At 38.4% G+C, this 16,880-nt stretch overlaps 1 protein-coding gene across 4 annotated transcripts in view; it reads right to left on the reverse strand.

The window, feature by feature from the left end:
• Window positions 1-3,579: 3,579 nt before the first annotated feature.
• stau2 (staufen double-stranded RNA binding protein 2) overlaps window positions 3,580-16,880 on the reverse strand; it is a 93,619-nt gene continuing 80,318 nt past the window's right edge. For all 4 annotated transcript variants that reach the window (XM_083530288.1, XM_083530286.1, XM_083530289.1 and 1 more), the window contains exons 14-15: window positions 7,743-7,831; window positions 3,580-4,938 (exon numbers count right to left, since the gene is read on the reverse strand). In XM_083530288.1, coding sequence (XP_083386414.1) covers window positions 4,863-4,938; window positions 7,743-7,831 — 165 coding nt within the window. In that variant the 3' untranslated portion in view covers window positions 3,580-4,862. The remainder of the gene's footprint in view (window positions 4,939-7,742; window positions 7,832-16,880) is intronic.

Below are 16,880 nucleotides of genomic sequence, written 5' to 3' on the forward strand. Positions count from 1 at the left end.
AGAATTCGAGACTGAAATTTCTAGTAGAATTAAGTACAATTATTTTGGATTTATTTCCCTTTTTCTTGCAGTTTGTTTAGTATTTTTGTTCAGTGTGTGTGTGTGATTATAATAATAATATTAATAATAATTAGGGGAATAATAATAAGAAGTAGAAGAAACATTCCAACTCCATTTAACTTGGTTTATCTCCATTGCGAGTAGGCAAAAGTATTCGGACACCACATGCACAGTCTCCCTGACCTCAGCATCACTGATCACCTTTAAGATGAACTGGTACACTGATTGTGAGCCAGAGCTTTTCTTTATCATCATCATCATCATCATCATCATTAACAGTGGTGCCTGACCTCCCTAATGCTCTCTCGAATGAATAGGCACAAATCCCCTGAAAAACACTACTGGAATGTTGCACAATTAAAATCCCAGCTGCCAGTGTGTGTAGCATAAAGGCACTAGAATGGCAGTGCTGGAGAACATTCCTGTGTCCCCCCTCCTGTATCTGACTCCAGAGTGATTGCTATCCATTCTCCTGCACATGAGAACTTTTAAAGGAGATTTCTATAGTTACAGACGGACTAAGAGAAAACCCTACTGCACACACACTCACACACTGGTCTCATAACAGGTTCTTAGAGAATGCAGCGCGATTTTGTGACATAATGAGTATATGTAAAAGATGTTTAGAGACAGACTATGAGAAGAAGTTCTTCATTAGTGTTGCATTAAAACAATCATAACACACTCATTAAAAATCAATACACAGTGTAACACACACACTGAAATATAGCAACACAGACTTAATCCTAACACACATACACACTGGAATACCAACACAGAACTAATACAAACACACACCACTATTAAAACCCCAAAACACACGAGAGTAATAACACACACACACACACACACACACACACACACACACAAACACACACACACACACACACACACACACACACACACACACACACACCTCTTAGAACCCAAACACACTGAAATACTAACATACTTATTTAGAATCCTAACACACTTATTAAAACACAAACTAGAATCCTTAAACACACACACCTCTTGGATCCAAAACACACTGAAATTCTAACAGACACCTATTAATACCCCAAAATACACTATACTCCCCACACACACACACCCCTTAGAACCCAAACACACTGAAATACTAACACAGATTTATTTAAAATCATAACACACACCTATTATAACCCACACTAGAGTCTTAACATACACACTCATTTAGAACACACACACATACTCAGACACACCTATTAGAAGCCAAAAACACTAAAATACTAAGACACTCTTAGAATTTAGAATCCTAACACACACATACACACCTAACAGAACCCTAACACACACATCTACGTGAAGTCTTTCCACAGAACTGATCAGTTTCACTTTACGTTTCCTAACTATGACCTGCATGTATGGCGGGGGGCCTGCAACGCGTTCCCAATGGGAAGTGAAATTGAACATAAGCGTTGAAGTTGAATTTTGACCCTCATCATCCACATGGTGTGATCTCACTGTCTCTGGACTTCACCCAGCAGGCTTTCAGATGTCTGAGCAGTCACAGGGGTTCAGGTGCATGCTGCAGTGTGTTGCAGTGGAGAGTGTTCGCACAGCACCATCTGCTCCGCCAAAAGGCGCGTTTACTTTAGTCAGCCCCAAGCGCCAGGAGAAAAACACAAACACGTGGGCTACTACAAGGTGCTAATGGAATTCCTGGATAAATACGACATCGCATTTACATTCTTACATTTGACGCCCGATTTCACTTAGTGACTGGGTTTACATAAAGAAATGTATTTCTTTTTTTATTTTAAAAAACAAACATCTGAATGAGCTCAAAAACAATATAAAGTCATTTTCTTATATTTTCGATAAAAAAAAAAAAAACATAATTCAACAAAAAAACTTTTTGCCTGAAGTCAACAGAGGGTTCAAATTTAAGCCACTGATTTCCCAGTACTAGTATTGTTACAATATTAAAAATATTGAAGAAAAAAAGTTCTGTGAAACTTTTTTTGTTTCATTTTCTACTTTTCAAACGATTCCCTAAAAAGCTTGTATTAATTTTCCCTCAACTGATTTCCTCCGCTGTAATTATTGTTTGCTTTAATAAATCTGTACATAGCAATAATTAAACTACTTCATTTTACAAAATATTGTTTTGTTATTATTTTATAGTTTACTTACTGACTGCTAAAACGTACCTTAATTCTCCCTTTACAGTAATTAGTTGGGACAAAGGAGGGGGAAGGCTGGACTTGTTTTACTGTATACAAACATTAGACTGGTTTTCATAATTAATAATAGTGAAAGGCAATAATAATAATAATAATAATAATGAAAATAATAAGTTGCTTTAAAACGGTTTACACAACATTTTTCCCGATTTTTCTGCTGAAGTTCCTGAAATGGAATCAGTGTGATACTCAATAAACTCCTGACGTATTGCATCATAAAAGATAAGAGCCAATCATGTTCCAAATATGCAAATGAAGATCATAATGTTACAATTTTGTACAAAGAGTAAGGAGTGTCCACATAATATCAATTTCTTAATATATTTCTTAAATAGTTTTTCTCAATTGATAAATGCAAATGACTTTTTCATGGACAATTTTCTTTTTGTCTGTATTAATAATTGTAATAAACTGTAATAAACGGATCACCCTCTGAGCTTGGACGCTTGGTCTGGATGTGCCTAAAAAGATTCCCTTTGCCAAAAGGCCTGAAACTTTTCAAGAACAACATTTCAGGGAGAAAAAAGCACTCAGAAGATAAAAACAGTGAACTCTGTGACAAAAATGTGACAGCCTATAAATAAACAGAATTCTTGGTTTCCTTTCTGCTGATCATGGTTTATAAATCCACTGGCAGAGCTTTCGTTTACAATCCGCAAGTTTACGTTTGCCGTTCCGGTATAAACTTTTCATGGAGGGTGGGGCTTAACTGCGCATTACTCTCATTGGCTAGTGAGATTTGGATCGACTGCTCTAAGATGTGGAAAATCCAGCGAGGTTTGGAGAAAGTTTCTCTGTATAATTATAGTGTTTGCACTTTGTAGTGGAAATTCTACGACTCGTTACTTCCAGGAGCTGTTTTTTAAGCAGTTTATTTACGGAATACGGAAATACAGATTTCCCAAACCTTAAAAAGTCAATGTAAACTAATATATGAACTAATTGGAGACAGTAGTAAGTCATTTCAACTGCAAATTATGAACACTAAATAAAATGATATGGAGAAACGCATCCAAAATTCGAAAATCTCACAATCTCAGTCAATTAGTGTTAAGCGCTATTAAGCCCCACCCCCACTAGAAGTTTCTTTAAAAAAATTTACAATTGAAAACTGTGTCAAATTTGCGGAGTGTAAACGAAACCGGGTTACTTTTTTTGCACAGAATTCAGTTTTTCAATTAGAAGTTCAAAATTTCTAGTCATATACCGTATGTTCTTTGCGTCTCGAAGCAAATTGTGTCCAATGCTTCAGGCGCAATCGTAAATGCGTATACGAGGACGATAAAAAGCGAATAAAAACACACACACATCGTTTCAACACAAACTGATGTGATTTTACTGCATATCTTTTAACTTAAAATTGAAACACAGAAATGAAAACTTCAAGTAATCGAGCTGTTTCGTAGGAGAAGCTAATGCAGGCTCTCTTTGCTAACCTTCTCCACAATGCAGTTATTAAAAGCACTCAGTTGATGCATTAGGTCGATACAACACACAGCGTTTAGGGTGAAGGTGTGCTGGGAGAAAAAAACCCCAGCAGAAACAGAATTAGCACAGGACGACCGTTACATTGTTACACTTTTAGCAAATCCACCTTAGATCTTGCACAGGACACAATTTTATACGATGAAGAGTGGGTGGTAATGGTAATGGTGTGGGTTGGAGTTATGGTGTGGGCGGTGTTATGGTGTGGCCAGTTATATCATTAAAAAGCAGATGAGGAAAAAAAAGAGATTTAAAATAGTCGGGCGTGGTTAATGGACAAAAAAAAAAAATCAGAACAAAGAGGTGGAGTTTAGAATGCAAAGGCGGAGCTAACAAATGTTGTATAAAATCGCATTGCTCATGAAACACTGAGTTTAGGTGAATGTAGTGGACTTGCTTTATTTACAATAACACAGAACACATCCCCCCATGGATCTCTCAGCTAATTCTGTCTCTGGCTTTGAATTTGTTTACTTGTTTGGTTTATTTTTTCTTTTTATTTCTCCTTCGCGTGATATTTGTACATATCCGTACAGATACATGAACATCAGCATACACGCTAAGCTGGATGATTATATATGAAGACAACAACTACAACTTTTACAGCACTGCCATCGTCTGTTAATCTTCACACACTCAAGCACTGCTATTAAGAAAATAATATAAGGTACGTAATCACCCCCCCCCCCCCAACACACCCCTTACAGAACTTTCTTTACGCTTCATTTAATTCCATGGCATGATACACACCTGCTTTATCCATAAGAGACTAAATAATTAAATAAAAATAAAACATCTATCGATCAGGGAACGATGAAATACTTAAATTTCCCTGAAAGTCAACACAGTACCATGCATTAACTCATTATAACGTTAGTTCTTCTTTTTTTTTCTTCCCCAAATGATTTTCTTTCTTTTTTCTTTTTTTTTTTTAAACAATTATTAGCGAGTTAATTATTTTTCCATAATAACTAAAGGTTAAGATAGTGTTGTCTTCACATAGACTGAGAGCGAGTGTGTGTTGTTCTACGCCGTGTTGTTGAGACACATCCACCCTGGTGCGTTTCGAAGTTCCGAAGCGATCCGGAGGCGTTCGCTGAGAATCGGTTTCTACGCGACAGCGTTCGGATCTGCGCAGTCCTGAGAGCCTGAGTTAGACTGTTTCGCGTCTGGATGCTTCATTGGTCTGTAAAACACACAAACACACGCATCATTCTTTAGTGATGACTCCAGCAACATGAGGTACAGTGCAGCTGGAAAGTTTTCACTTCTCTTTTTCCACATTTTGTTATGTTACAGCTTTACTCCAAAGTGGATTAAATTCATAATTTTTCTCACAATTCTACAAACAATACCCCCCCATAATAACAATGTGAAAGAAGTGTGTTTGAAATCTTTGCAAATTCATTAAAAATAATCAATGAAAAAAATCACATGTACATAAGTATTCCCAGCCTTTGCTCAATACTTTGTTGAGCACATCAGGTCTTTTGGAGTATGGTGCTACAAGCTTGGCATTTTTAGGCAGTTTCTCCCATTCTTCTTTGCAGAACCTCTCAGGTTGATTGGGGAGCGTCGGCGCACAGCTCTTTTCAGATCTCTATAAAGATGTACAATCGGGTTCAATCGTAGCCACTCCTTTGTTATCTTGGCTTTGTGCTTAGTGTCCTTGTTCTGTTGGACGATGAACCGTCACCCCAGTCTGAGGTCCAGATTGGTGGAATGCTGCAAAGATGCTTGTTCTTCTGGAAGGTTCTCCTCTCTTCACAAATAAACGCTCAAGCTCTTTCAGAGTGACCATCGGGTTCTTGGTCAGGACTAAAGCCCTTCTTCCCCGATAGTTCAGTTTGGAAGAGTCTTGGTGGTTCCAAACGTCTTCTATTAACGGATGATGGAGGCCACTGTGCTCATTGGGACCTTCAATGCAGAATGTTTTCTGTGCCTCGATATAATCCTGTCTCTGTGGTCTACAGACAATTCCTCTGACTTCTTGGTTTGGTTTGTGCTCTAACATGCACTGGTAACTGTGGGACCTTGTATAGACAGGTGTGTGCCTTCCAATCATGTCCAATCAACTAAATTTACCAAAGGTGGACTTTAATCAAGTTGTAGAAACATCTCTAAGATGATTAGTGGAAACAGGATGCACCTGAGCTCAATTTTGAGTGTCATAGCAAAGGCTGTAAAGGGGACTACTTTTACATTAAACAGGAACTACTTTAACATTGTTATTATAGGGTATTGTTTGTAGAATTTGGAGGAAAATAATGAATTTAATCCTTTTTGGAATAAGGCTGTAACATAACAAAATGTGGAAAAAGTGAAGTGCTGTAAATACTTTACGAATGCACTGTAGCTCCTGTCATCCGTGAGCAATCATCTAAAATGAAGGCGGAGTCACTGAGTTATGCTGCAATTCAATACCATTTGTCAGTCTTAACATTACATCACAATGCAGCTGAATACTGGATTCTGATTGGTCAAAATGCGTTAATTAACTTCATATACCAGTAACGTTGTTACAGAGTGGATCTGACAGCAAGTAATATAATTGCTTCCTGAAGAGAGACTTTTTTTGGAAGGGATATCCAGTGTCAGTGATTTGTGACAGAAATAGAATTGGACTGTAAAACTGTTCTAACAAGAACTAACCGCATTTATAGGTGTGTAATTATAAATGGATAAAAAAGTACTGCAATTTATTCATACAATTAAAACAATTTATCGATGTCAGCAAATGGTTTGAGACTTGCCGTTATGGGAAAATGGTCAACGTTAGGATGAGAGCGGATCGATTTATTTATTGATTTACTGTTTGCTTATAAGAGAGATTTTCAATTGAATGCTATTGTACTTTAATTAATTTGCTGCTTTCAACTCATATTAGTAATAAGTTGAAATATTAAAACTTTACTTGACCACATTCGGAGCCACAAATGAAAACTACATCCAAATGGTGCAAAGGAGTGCATGCTAAGTGCTGAACGAATGGCCGGTAGAAACAGTTGCTAAGCAGTCACAAGAGGGTCAATTAAAATAGGATGAGGCTTAGGATTCGTTTTTATTCCAGTGTGTTTTAGTGCTAACGCTGATGGACAGTGTCTAGGACTAGAGGACGCAGCACTGATTGAAGGGTGACTGTCTGGAACGAGGACAGCGCTAGTTTGGGGCATAACTCTAAATATGGATACTGCCCTTATAGGAGAAACAACCTTGACTGAAGGTGTGGTCCTTACAGTTGAAAGATCCCTGATTAGAGACACAGCCTTCATCTTTACAGAAAACAAAGCATGGCTCTGAGCCTTTATGGGGATGCAGGCCATGCAGTGTAATAGGTCCTAAATGGGAATGAATTTGGAATGAGGTTAGAAATGTGTGTGTGCGTGTGTGTGTGTGTGTGTGTAAAAAAATTGGGAAAGGGAGATCGGATAAAGAGAGAATTATAGGGGGTTGGGGGTCTGTGGATGCAATTATTTGGAAGCAAAATATTTGTGTGGTATGGATGATAGTTATAAAATATACCATGTTATTGGTCATTGGTAAACAATCGAGGTCAGGGATTAGTCAATAGAAATAATGGTGATCAGTGATTGGCCAGTGGGAACACTAGTAAACAGCAATTGATCAATGGGAGCAATGGTGATCAGTGATTGATAATTATTACCAATGGTGCTCAGGGATTAGTCCTTTAGGATCAATGGTGATCACTGATTGGAAGTTGGGAACAATGGTGATCAGCGACTGGTCGTGAAGAACAATGGTGTTTAGCGCTTGGTCATTGGAAGCAATGGTGAGTAGTGATTGATAGTTATTACTTATAGTGCTTAGTGATTGGTTATTGGGATCAAGAGTAAATAGTGATTAGTAGTTGTAAACAATGGTAATCAGTGATCATCACTTAATTTGTTAATTACAACCAAATCACTGATCACAATTGATCCCAAAGACCAAAGTCGCTATACTGGCAAAACTGGTGTGAGACACACTTACATTTCACAGGATCCATTCTCCACCTTGACCCCTCCATCCACCGGGTCGAGTCCCTGTTCTGAAAGCTGCTTCAAGGCACTCAGAGCCGCCTGCAGATAGAGAAGACGGGTGAGATACAACTCCATCAGCCATCTCTCAAACAGCAGCAGCAGCAGCGCCACAAGACAAATTAAAGATAGACTGAAGGACAGATGGATAGATATACTGACAGACAGATGGATGGATAGAGAAGGATGGATGGATATACAGACAGACAGGGTGCAGAGAGATAAAAAAAAAAATATATAGCTCTCATGCTTATAAAATCGGTAGGCTTGAACTGAGTGTGTGTGTATGTGTGTGTGTTCAGATCCACCTGGCTGCAACTTGATGCTCTAACGCTGCCAATGAGGACCAGATGTGCAGCAGAACATAAATCTAACAACACACTGAGCCTCCCAACACACACACACACACACACACACACACACACACACACACACACACACACACACACACACACACACACACAGATGTGGGTGAAACTCTCACCTACCAGTACATACGCTGCAAGTCCTAAAACATGTACACACACACACACACACACACACACACACACACACACACACACACACTACAAACAAGACAGACAAATGGACAGACAGAGACAGATTGACCAAAACTGACCTGCAATGTCTTACTGTCTCTTTAAATGTAAATATTAAACACAGCCAAAATGTCCCAACATCTTGCCTGTGTCTAAAATGGTGCTTGACACGCTATTCCCTATGAACGCCAAACTACATTATCGGGACTCTGTTCCTTTTAAAGGTAACTTGTATGGACACCACCCTGATGCATTGTGGGATTACATGAGTGTACTGGATATTCTCCACTAGGTCTTCGGACATGTCTACGAAAAGGCAGATCTCTCGCAAAACTAATGCACCCTACTCTGAACAGAGTGCAATCTGATTGGTTGAAGTGACTTGCCTTAAGGTACTGATTAACACAAACAGGCTATGCTTGAATATTCTTTAGATGGAACTTATTTCAAATATTTTGTTCTATATTTAACAACTTTGTATGTAATGCGAAATAATAATAAAAAACTAAGAATGGCTGATGTTCAACAAGGAATGCTATAGTACACCATACGTTCAATTTGGGATGTCACCACCCTACAGAGGTACTAGATAATCAAATATATCAAGCAAAAAAAATTGTGCACAAACTCACGATCTCATACGGTGCACAAATGAAAAAAAAAACAAAGACAATGTTTGTTAACATGCTTTCTTCATTTTGATTTATCCTGAGTAACTGCCTGGTGGGGGTCGTGGTGGTTTATATTAGACTACATGCTTGCATATAAATATATATATATATATATATATATATATATATATATATATATATATATATATATATATATATATATATATATATATATATTGGGAAATACAGTTGGGCAATAATTCGCTAGAAAATTTCACAAGCTACTACAAAAAATTATAGTGAAAGTTAGTATAGTTTAAAAATGTTCTGGTTAAGGTCATGACCACTGTGGTATAAATCCTAATATAGACACTAGAAGCATTAAACAGATACAGATAAAGAAAGTGTCACTGCATGATAGAACATAGAACACCCCAAGAAAGTTATAGCTACATTCAGAAACACATAGGGCCAATGGTTTTTTACTTACACACACACACACACACACACACACACACACACACACACACACACACACACACACACACACACACACACACACACACACACACACACACACACACACCAAATGCATGGACTTAACCTTATCTATCTGTAAGATCTGTGTAAATAATGAGAGCTTATCTACACAGGAACATGCGGTCCAGTTACAGTGTGTGTGCATTCCCAGGATCTGTTCTAAATCACACTTAAATTGAATTTTGTTTGTGATTGATGAGGAGAGTGTGTAGGTCAGAAAAGGAGGAGCTTTTTAGCAAAGAATTTTTCAATACGGCAGGGGGAAAAAAACCCCAGAAAATCAGAGCAGCTATGATTTATTATCAGGGTTCTCCCATAACGTAAGAAATTATGCCTAGTTAGCATTCTTACTAGAACAAGAGCTATCTTAGGAATCATGATTAGTCAGTGGTTTTGATGGAATGTTGGCAATTTGCAAGCTTCAGCTCAAATAACAGAATCTATGTTTAGTTGTATTCTTACTAGAACGGAAACCAATTTAGGGCTCCGTTCCTTACAGTAATTCCTGTACAGTTAGTGTCTTTTGCAAATCACCCCAACACCAAATCGAGCCAAATGGCACCAAATTAGTTCTACCGAGAGAGATTGTGGTTATGTTAGAGTGTGTTTGATTAACTGTCTGTGTACCAATAATGCACTGTGTAGTCCTGGTATGCTGTGCTTAAAAGTTGTTGCATTGCACATTTTATTCAAGTTCTAGCACACAATCTGGGTATAAATAGTACAACTATTTGAGACACAACCTGTACCTGCCATAATCACTCAACTGGCTGTTGCAATTGCTTTTCTTCAGCTAGCTTTCATAATCATTTCCAGAATGTGTTTTTTTCTGAATACGGAGACCAGACATGTACAAACTTTCAGCTCAAGGCATGCTGGGAAAATCTCTCTCTCTCTCTCTCTCTCTCTCTCTCTCTCTCTCTCTCTCTCTCTCATGACTAATAAAGTGCCATTAAAGCACTGATTACAGATGTGTGTGTGCGATTAGAGTTTCTGGGTAAATAATCAGCTTCTACAAATGCAGATAAGCTGCAGGCCTCAGGAAAAGAAAGAAAAAGAGGAAAAAAAAGAAAGAAAGACAGGAGGACACAATTGGCATCCATCAGCGTAAGATAAACACGCCGTTATCTTTCCTAATTGTCGTCAGCCGCATCGTTATTTTTTCTAATGAGATGGAGTGAGGATGGCTGAGACATCGACCCTCAGAACCGTGTTTATTTTATAGCGACAACCTGGAAGTGGTTCGTCTCAGTCACAGAGACATCAGACGAGTTAGCTGAGACGCTAAATGGCGCTAACGCAGATAACACACACACCACCTCTCAGCACACGCACATTAAGCTGCAGAATGGATGTTTCCAGGCTAAAGACACTAGCCCGGATTTCATTCATCACCTTGCCGCTGAGTTCAAAGGCCAGCGGGGGGTGGGTGTGGGTGGTGGTGGGGGTGCAGGACGGATGGGGAATGTGACATCAGGCTGAATATGTAAATATGCGAGAGCGCACTAAAAGGCTGTGTTGGAAGAAGGACGGAGAGAGTGTGTCAGAGGACAGAGACGCCTCATTTTTCTCATGTGCTTTAATGGCCTCCCTGATTGCACCCTCGTCTTGGCTAAACAGTGGCGATTCCTCCCAGAGGAACATGGAACCCTTCAAAATGGATACTTTATCTGACATACATACATGTACAAAAAAAAAAAAAAAAAAGTGTGTGAGACCAGAACTTTTCTAACCACTACTGAGCAATATCTCTTTTTGAATTCCTACAAACCACTGTGGTTACATTCTATACAATACTGAACAGTTTTACCAAACAAGCGTTATGGTAAAGACGGTTACCACAAACTAGCCTTAAAGCAATCAGTTTTACCCTAAACTAGCAATAAAACATTTTACCACAAGGTAGGGATAAACAGTTTTACCTTAAATAAGTGTTATAGTACAGTTTTACCTCAAATTAGTCTTTTAGTAAACATTTTTTTACAAACTACCATTATTGTAATATATATTTTTTTTTTACCACAAACTAGTATTATAGTAAACAGTTTTGCCTCAAACTAGTGTTATAGTAAAGTTTATTACCACAAACTAGTGTTATAGTAAACAGTTTTACCTCAAACTAGTGTTATAGTAAACAGTTTTACCTCAAACTAGTGTTATAGTGAAGTTTTACCTCAAACTAGTGTTATAGTAAACCGTTTTAACTCAAACTACTGTTATAGTAAAGTGTATTACCAAAAACTAGTGTTATAGTAAACAGTTTTACCTCAAATTATGGTGTTATAGTAAACATTTACTTATACTAACTTCTTTGTCCTCTAAAAATCCTGTCTAGCTAGTGCACTTGAAAGGCCTTGTCCTTTAATGTTCATGTATTATACATAAAGGTGCAGGTGGTCATGAGCTCAGTGAACATTGTCTCAAACCAGATGCTCTTTCAAAAGTCTTGTTAGTGAGAATCTTATTGAGGAACTGTTCTATCAAGCAGTAGCATTTGGGACAGAGCCATAGGTTTGAATGTCAGGGATTTTCCCACCGCTCAGTAGAAACTGGGATGAACGAGGGAATGAATTTAATAATGCTCGACATTTAAAATAATCTAGAATGCTGTGTGTGTGTCGTCCATATTATTCAACCTGATCACTTGCTGTTTGGATAGAGCACAAGCCCTGTGTGTGTGTGTCTGTTTTTTCCCTCATGATCCAGCAGAGTTTCCCACCACTGTGAGGCTCAGTCCCAATCCAAGAGAATCAGTGTCGGCTCCCTGCTGCCCTTTGATCGCCAAGTCCATCATTTGTTTTGCTTGCCACCTCATCGTTATTAGGACACAGCCCATTTAGTCTTCCATTAAGCACCGGTGACACTCAGCATCTTTGGCACGGCTATAAACAGACTTACGGGCTGCAACGCAATTAAACACTCTGCAGGTGTGTGTGCGCGCACACACAATCTCTCTCTCTTTTTCTCGCTCACTCTTACTGACTCATACACACACACACACACACACACACACACACACACACACACTGAGAAGCGGGTCTTTTCCCAGCACATTCTGGGCGGTGATACTGTCCAAACCACAGGCTGAATGGAAAATCACATCTTCGTTTTTCTTATTACACAACGTTGGCTGCATCAGAGGAAACCTAACACAACTGATGATGTCACAGTGTCCGCAGTTCTCCTGGGCAACTGTACATAAAGCTGAATGTGTCATCTAAAATCCATCGAAAATATAACAGAAAAAGTTTTTTTTAAAGGGATTTTACTTTAGAGCTTTATATGTTGATTACCTATTATGTATTAATTACTGTCACCAGGAAATGAGGCTAGCGCAGGTAACAATCTTGCATCTCCTGAGAAAGCAGCACACACTACTAAAGCCTGATGACGGCTCTATCACCTCTACCTTCGTGTCAGAGAAAATGCTGTTTTAATTACATAATGTTACAGATACGATCCCCACATGCTTACAGTGCATTATGGGTAATACACAGCCTTTGGAAATAAAGCTGTTGGTGCTCGAACATACAACAGTCTCCATAGGGAAGTCTTAGTAGTACTTATTCGAATTGTTTTTTTGTTTTGTTTTGTTTTTTGGAACAGGGCCTCAAAAAAATCCCTCTAATATGAAAAGTAAGTGAATGTAAATTAGGAGAGGCCCTTAACATGGCTGGTTCACAAAAACAAAAGACTAAAAAACTCAAATGATTTTTAGCATTTGAAACAGGGCCTTCAAACAACTTTCACTTGAATACAAACATTTGTAAATTGAGATTAATATCTCAGTATCTGAAAATAAATTTTAGACAGCACCTAAACCTGGTGGATATTCTAGTAGGGACCCTAACTGGACATGAAATCAAGACGAGGTCTTAAAATGCTCTAGTAATAACCCTAGCATGCCGGATCTGTGAATTTTGGACAGCACCCTAAATCTATGGCGTGTTTTGTTGCGAGTGGGCATAGTTAGTTGCACGTGCTGTAAGTGAACTTTACGTCTGCGAAGGGTCAGTGCAGCTGCAAGCGCACGAGCTCGGCTTCAAACGAGCCGCTCATCAGAGACAGGACATTCCAGAGCGCTCGGCTCAACAAGCTGTGAAATCACACTGATGGAGGGAGGGAGGGAGCCGATAGGAGGGAGCCGTGGAATTTCAGGTCCGGCTCGCTCACACACCTCCCTTTCTCTTTCTTTCTCTCCACACAGGTGTGAGGAAAGACAAAGTGTCAACAAGGTATGATCGGTAAAAACTGCACGTTTAATGATTGCCTTTTCAATAAGACAACTGAGATGTTAAGAGGTTTTGCTGACTTTCAAAGTCCAGGTTGCCAAGTCTTGGTAAAAAAATGTCAACCTATTAGGAAAGGCATTAAATTAGCTCCAAAGGTTTAGACATTAAAAAAAGGAGAAATATTTTTTTCTTTGCAATGGCACACGGGTTCACTGTGGTATGCACGCATTTCTTATTTGCAACATCTGCGATATTCCATTATCACCTGGCTATCGACTGCTATCCACTCTAAAAATCTCATTTTTTTTCCTTTCCCAGTCTTTAAATTACATCTTACAACAGAAATTGTTCTGTACGTCGCAGGTTCACTGTCCACGCTTAAATGTTACCTAATTGTTGCTTCAGAAACTGAATTCAATTCGACATAAATGCTTTTTCTACCTGTAACTAATCAAAATTACAAATGTAACACAAAATCGTCCACTGCTGAAATGTTTTTCGCCGTATGTTTATTCACATATCGACACCAGCCAAACGCAGTTAATGTGGGCGGGCAAAATGTGAATGCTTCGTTTTTTACAGAGCGTCTTTTAACAGCATTCCTATCTGAAGAGCCTTTCTGAAGCCTTCAAAATGCATTCGGTGGAAGAATAAATCAGGGTTTATCATCAATTACCTGCCTTTTGCATGCTACCAATTAACATGGAAAAGCAGCTCATCATACCTTTACTGACGTATGGAAACTGGAATCATAGTGTCCCTTATAATTGAATATAAGATATATAATGTATAACTTAACTTCCCTATCTTGCTAAAACCATAGCAGAAATGAAATTCACATGAACAAAAAAAAACTGATTTTGGGAGCAACCAGCGCAGTCTGAAGGCTAAACAAACGTGAGCTGCTGTTATATAAGTCTTGTATATCAAATCTGGTAGTAAAATCATATATGGGTTTCACTTTCAACATAAATTACATATAAAATCTGGCATTCATATTTGAATCATTCAGAAATCATGAAAACGGTATGAAACTGTAAAGGTCTGCTCTGTACACACATCAGGGGTGTGTCCAAATATCCGGCTCCTGCAGGTTGAATAAGACCTATAATGAGTGTGCTCTGATTACAGCCCCAGGCTAACAGGTTGATAGAGTCTCATCAAGTCTCAGTTTATTACTCATGCAAATGTAGGAAGTGATTAGAGTGATTACACGCCCACGTTGCACCGCCACGTGGCCGCTGGGTCAAAGCCCCGCCCACTAAGCATGATAGCACAGGTGTGATTTGCATGCATACAGCGTTTTATCTGAGGGTCAGACCTTTCCTCCTCTCGGAGTGTATGGTGTATTCAGGGTTTCTTGCTCTTACATACACACACACTCTCACGCGTTCCACCCACAGCTTTCCATCTCGCACAATGTAATCTTTCTGTATGGCAGTGTGTGTATGTGTGAGACACTGATCCCCGAGGGCTGAGGGGGAATCCTTATGACATTTATCCTGCATAGAATTGAACATGCAAATGTCCCTATCTGACTCTCTCACATATCACAATCACTCAATGACTTATACATCATACATTCAAACTGGAGCAGCAAGCTGCAGGGGGGAACTGCAAGCAACATACCAGATTCACTACTCTAATCTGTAGGTATGCTGGCAAAAGAAAGAAAGAGAAAGAGAGAGAGAGAGAGAGAGAGAGAGAGCGAGAGCGAGAGAGAGCGAGAGAGAGCAAAAAAATTTAAGAAAAAGTCAATAAAATAGTATAAAATAGCTGATTATTAATTAATTAATTAATTAATTAAACACTATCTTTAGAGAAACATTAAGTGCAAAAAGAAAGTACAAAAAACAGAAAGAAAGAAAGAAAGAAAGAAAGAAAGAAAGAAAGAAAGAAAGAAAGAAAGAAAGAAAGAAAGAAAAACCAAAGATGTCCAGTAAAGAAGTAGCAAAAATTTATAAAAATAAATAAATAAACAAAACAAATAGTTTTCATCCCAAATTTACAAATTACTTTTTAAATTTTTTTTATATAAATTGTATTATATATTTGATTACATGAAAAATATAAAGTTATTAAATCAGCAAAACATATTTATATAAATGAGAAAATTAGGACTAAATGTATAGTTTTTACGTTTAAAACATGGAGATGGAGAAAAGTCTGTTGCAGTCTCTCTGTCTCTTTTTCTCAGTAAATGAACCATACTGTTCTTCTGCGCATGTGTGTGTGAGTGTGTGTGTGTGTGTGTGTAATTTATGACTTCCTTAACATTGTGTTTTTCCCCCTCCATTGGGAATAATTTTTGTGACCTTAAATTCCATCAGCAGGTAAAGAAAATCTGCCATTTGGATTATTGAACAGATGGTCTGTGTAAACTTAGCTTACAGTGGAAGACAGAGACACAGCAAGACAGATAAACGAACATAAATAATCACACACCGAGAGGTCACTGTACACGATTGAAGGATGTGTGTGTGTGTGTGTGTGTGTGTGTGTGTGTGTGTGTGTGTGTGTGTGTGTGTGTGTGTGTGTGTGTGTGTCCCACAGGTAAGCGTTTACAGTAACTGGACACTATGTGCAGTCAGACAGCGTTTTACACTCCTCCGCTTTTGCACTCAATACATTACAGACAGGACGTGGCAATTACATGCTCAGATTCCCACAGCAACAATCAGTTCGATCAACATTTTCTACTTTACACAGCAACAATCTTCTAACTGTACAGTGCTGTATGGCAGACAAAAGCGTGAACATTTGTCTGTTTTCATCCCTATGAATCCAAAAATACTGTGCATTAACCAACACGATGGAGGAAATGTAGAAAATTCATGTAGAATTCACACAGACAGACAGACAGACAGACAGACAGACAGACAGACAGACAGACAGACAGACAGACAGACAGACAGAAAGAAAGAGCAAAACTATAAAAGGAGAAATATAACAATTACAAAATAAAGAAAAGAGAAAGAAGTGAAACATTGTAATTGTAAGCTTTAAACCACACTTTACACCAAATTACATATAGGGCATGGGTTTTCAACTGTGGGTCTGTGGCGGCACTGCAGGGGGTCTGCTAAACAATGTTGAATCACAAATTATCTTTTGTAAAAAATAAAAAACTAGTAAAAACATCAAAGATAAAATATTTAATTTTACAAAT

This window comes from Silurus aristotelis (assembly GCF_946808225.1).
Source record: "Silurus aristotelis genome assembly, chromosome: 25".
NCBI classification, from domain to species: Eukaryota; Metazoa; Chordata; class Actinopteri; order Siluriformes; family Siluridae; genus Silurus; species Silurus aristotelis.